This window comes from Ailuropoda melanoleuca, chromosome 5 (assembly GCF_002007445.2).
Source record: "Ailuropoda melanoleuca isolate Jingjing chromosome 5, ASM200744v2, whole genome shotgun sequence".
NCBI classification, from domain to species: Eukaryota; Metazoa; Chordata; class Mammalia; order Carnivora; family Ursidae; genus Ailuropoda; species Ailuropoda melanoleuca.
Window position 1 is genome coordinate 47,073,167 of NC_048222.1, and position 4,045 is coordinate 47,077,211.

Below are 4,045 nucleotides of genomic sequence, written 5' to 3' on the forward strand. Positions count from 1 at the left end.
AAGAAAAGCAAATAGAGTTAAGCATTTAAATTAACCTCATTCACTTCCTTAAAATAAATGCATCGAGCATTATTTTCCCACATGAAGGAGTGAAAAGAAATCTGTTCTATTCAAAGTGAACAGGTTTCTTGACGTGCAAGGTGACCTTCTAGGTAACTTTGGAAAAGAAAATTTCCACAACTGAAATAAAGGAGCAAGGAAATGAATACTCTAAATAAGATGCATCAGAATATGAACACGAGTAAACAAGTGTGTTTTTACTTTTTGTATCTCCATATAGCCTCTACCTGACTTCTACATAAGCCTTACATTCAGTATATTTTCTAAAATGTAAATTTTAAGATAGACAAAAATACATAGAAAGTATCGCATTTTTTAATGACAGTTTTTCAGCACTACACCTGTGCACCTGATCTAATCTAGAAATAGTTTCCTCTTTCCCTCTGCTTCAGGAGTCCATTGGAATCATTTCTCCCCCAATGTGCAAGTGCATTTGAGGAGATTTGACTATTTTAAATAAGATATGAAAAAGACAAACTATTCAGACAATGTATTATAAAAAGCATGCTTAGAGAAGCACTACATTTATCTTTTGTAGTTTTTGCTTGCAGCAACTCTTTAAAAACACACATAAACTAAAATTTGGATTTACATATTTTAATGAGAAAATATTATTTTGACTAGATTCATAATTTAATGTAGACACCTTTTTTAAATTCTTTGTCTTAAAACAGGCATGCTGGGAACAAGAACATCAATATTTAAAATGCCATGCTAATTCTGAACAGGGAAAGAGAAAAATGAAAGGTAAAAATTTTACAGCCCTGATGACACTACAACTTTTTTTTTTTAACTTAAGCAGGTCACACCAGAACAACAGTTCGTTTTCCAGCAAATTACCTAAGACTCTAAAGGAATATAGCAAACAAAAGTGCATTTTACACAGTGTATAATCATTCCTATTCACAAGCATTTACATCTCTTTGCAGCCCTTTAGCTTCTTGGGAAAGTTCTCCTAGCAAACAGAAAGACTTGTCCATGGGAGACCTATCCGGTGACATCTCCTTCATGTTACCAGTCAGCTATCTAAGTTCTTCTAGGGTTGCCCTTGATGGTTTCTTAGTTTGGGCTTATTTCATTTTCTTTTTTTTTTTTTCTTCCTTCCAACAATAAAATAAATAGCTAAAAGGTCTCTAATCGGAAAGTTAACATCCCAATTAACTTTCCCATCCCCCCTTCCCTCCCCTAAACCTGGCCAGAAATGAAGAGTAAACATTCACATTACAACAGGTACTTGTAAAGTGGGCTTTACCCGCTCGCCCGCCAAGCAATACAGATTCAAGTTCACTGTTTACATTTTACCGGGCGCCTTTGTAAACAATACTACAAGGTTACTTTTAGTTTTGTTTTGCTCGTGTTGAGGACATGCGTCCCCATCTCAGTTTGGCAGCCTTTTCCCTAACTCCCAGTGCGTGGAGCCTCTGGCAGGAAACAAAACCCAAAACAAAACAAAACTCCGCAGAAGCTGGGGAGGCAAGGGCGGCTACTCCGGGAAGCTGCGGTCCGCCCAGCCTCTGCCGGATGGGCGGAGGCGAGTGGGTAGGAAGATTAGTGGTCCCTTTTCCCGGCAGATTTCCAAGACGTAAACGAGATCCGGCCCTCCGCTGTGCGGCTGCAGCCCTCAGGGGAGATCTGTTCGAGGAAACCTCTGAGGCGGTTTCTCTTGTCTTGGAACTAACTGCGCGGAGTCCTGAGCCCCGCGGGTCCCGGCCGAGGGAAGACGCGCTCCTCTCTGGGAAGGCGGGAGGCAGGATTTCCCCTGCCTTTTAAACGGAAGGGGGGTTTCGGGGAGGGGGGCCAGGAATCGGAGGACTTGGCTCAGGTGCCCCCCTGCCTTCCCCTCTTGTGGAGGCGAGGACAGCTCCCACGTTCCTCCAGGCCATCTGCAAGTTTGTGTTTTGTCTCCTGGGTCCAAAACAAAGTTCTCCGGAGGGGAGAGAGGGTTGGCCGAGGGTGAAATGGACAAGTTAGGGTGGCGGTCCTAGGTGGGCGAGGGCAGGGCTGGGTGGCGGGGAAGGCGAGTAAGCTGGCGGGGAGGAGGACAAGAGGGGGCTCCGGCTGCTGTGGGTCAGTGCACCGCCACCGAGTGCAAGGCGGAGGCCGGGCTAGTGAGCGTTTCACTGGGAGTGGCAGGGCTGCTTTGGCTGGTGGCTGTTTGCGAGGACGTGGGGCTGAGCGAGGGCGGCGAGTTCGAGAGCAAGGTGGGGATGGGCGCAGGCAACGCGGGCAGTGCGGGCACTGCGGCCGGTGTGGGCTTGATGGGCACCGGGATTGCGGGCAGCGTCTGGCCTGCTGCGTGGCACAGAGGCTTCAGTGGCACGCCGTAGGCGCTGTAATCGCCACTAGCCATGGAGATAGGGGTGGCTGAATCGATCATGCCTGCGGAACCGTACACGTGTGGCCAGCCAGTGCCCAACGAGCTGCTCATGGTAGTCAACTGGTTGGGGAGCGGGTAGGCGGCGGGCACCGGCTGCATGGCGGAGAAGGCCAGCCCCCCAGGCATCTTGTACTCGCGAGCGATGATATTCTCGATGGCGAAGGGGTGCTTGAAGCCCGAGGGCTGCGCCACGCCGCCCAGGTTGTAGGCGGCGGCGGGCATCTGTGGCAGGTGCGTGCCGGAGGCCGCAAGCGCGCTGAGGCGCAGCTTGGCCTGCTGCTGCAGATACTGCGCGGCGTCGGCGGGCTTGCTGGGCGCCAGGTGGTCGGACTTGAGTACCTTGAAGCGCTTGCGGCGCCGCAGAAAGCTGCCGTTCTCGAACATGTCCCCGCAGCTGGGGTGCAGCGCCCAGAAGCTGCCCTTGCCCGGTTGGTCTGGCCGCCGCGGGATCTTGATGAAACAGTCGTTGAAGGAGAGGTTGTGGCGCAGGCTGTTCTGCCAGCGCTGCGTGTTCTCCCGGTAGTAAGGGAAGCGGTCCATGATGAACTTGTAGATCTCGCTCAAAGGCAGCATCTTCTCCGGCGAGCTCTGGATGGCCATCGCGGTCAGCGAGATGTACGAGTAGGGCGGCTTTTGGTCGCTGTACGTGTTGCGGCCGGGCCGAGGCATCTTCTTGTTTGCCCCCTTCTTGCTCTGGGTCCGCGCGGGCCGGCGGCTGCTTGGATCTGGACAGGGGGAAGATAATGGGAAGGGGGGGCATGGATGCACAGACAGACACCGCGAGGTCAGCCAGGCCGAGTACAGACCAGACGTGGTGGGTAGGGGCTGCGACGCCGGATCAGCGCTTGCCCGCGCTCTTTAGCTGGCAACTTTGAGTGCAGAGTGGGGTGCGGCCAGAGGGCGCGGGAGGGGAAGCCGATGAGCAGCGCGAGGGAAGCGTGAAAGTAAGCTGGATCTGGAGCGGGGACTAGGGCAGGGTTGCAACCAGAGGGCTCACCTTAAAGTTGCTCCAAGTTGTGCGTCCGCATCCGGGATGGCACTTGGGCTCTCGGGTCCCTCCCAGTGCGCAGCCGGGGCGCAGTGGCTGGGCTGGGCTGGGCTCCGCACGTCTCTGAGCTTCGCAGCTCAACCCTGCAGCGCCGGGAGCCGAACAGTCCGCAGAGCTCCTGGCCGTGAGATCCCCGGGCGGCGAAGCTCGGCTGCGGAATCCCGGTGCACACCGTAGCCGCGGCGGCCTCGGAGCTCCGGAGGGCGCTGCTGTGGGCTCCGCGGCTCCGCTGAGCTAGGTGGCTGCCTCCATGTCCTCCCTCGAACCATCTGATAGTTTTAAGCGGTGACAGGAGCAGAAAAGACCCCTGTAGCGGCGCTTCATTAATGTGCCACTTCTTAGCTATCATATGACAATCGCCTTGGGAGGAGGAGGAAGAGGAGGGGGAGCGGGGGCTGCAGAGGGAGGGGACTGAGCGAGAGGGGAGAGCCTGGCCAGCTCTGGTTTCTTTCACACCTATTTACATGGACACCTTGGCCAATAGGAATCACTTCCAGCTCAAGACTGGGCGAGGGGGAAGAGCCTCGGCCACCGGCGGTGAGCGGGACGCTGGCCAGGGT

At 53.7% G+C, this 4,045-nt stretch overlaps 1 protein-coding gene across 1 annotated transcript; it reads right to left on the bottom strand.

Annotated features, from left to right (window-relative positions):
- Positions 1–650: 650 nt before the first annotated feature.
- On the bottom strand, positions 651–3,755 carry FOXB1 (forkhead box B1). Its single transcript, XM_034660900.1, has 2 exons — positions 3,435–3,755; positions 651–3,162 (listed from the first exon to the last, which is right to left on the bottom strand). The coding sequence occupies exon 2, from the start codon at positions 3,104–3,106 to the stop codon at positions 2,129–2,131; it is 978 nt and encodes a 325-aa protein (XP_034516791.1). The 5' UTR covers positions 3,107–3,162; positions 3,435–3,755; the 3' UTR covers positions 651–2,128.
- Positions 3,756–4,045: the final 290 nt, after the last annotated feature.

Bases quoted from the DNA above. Each gene is read 5' to 3' on its own strand.
- FOXB1 (XM_034660900.1), bottom strand. From the start codon at position 3,106: ATGCCTCGGCCCGGCCGCAACACGTACAGCGACCAAAAGCCGCCCTAC.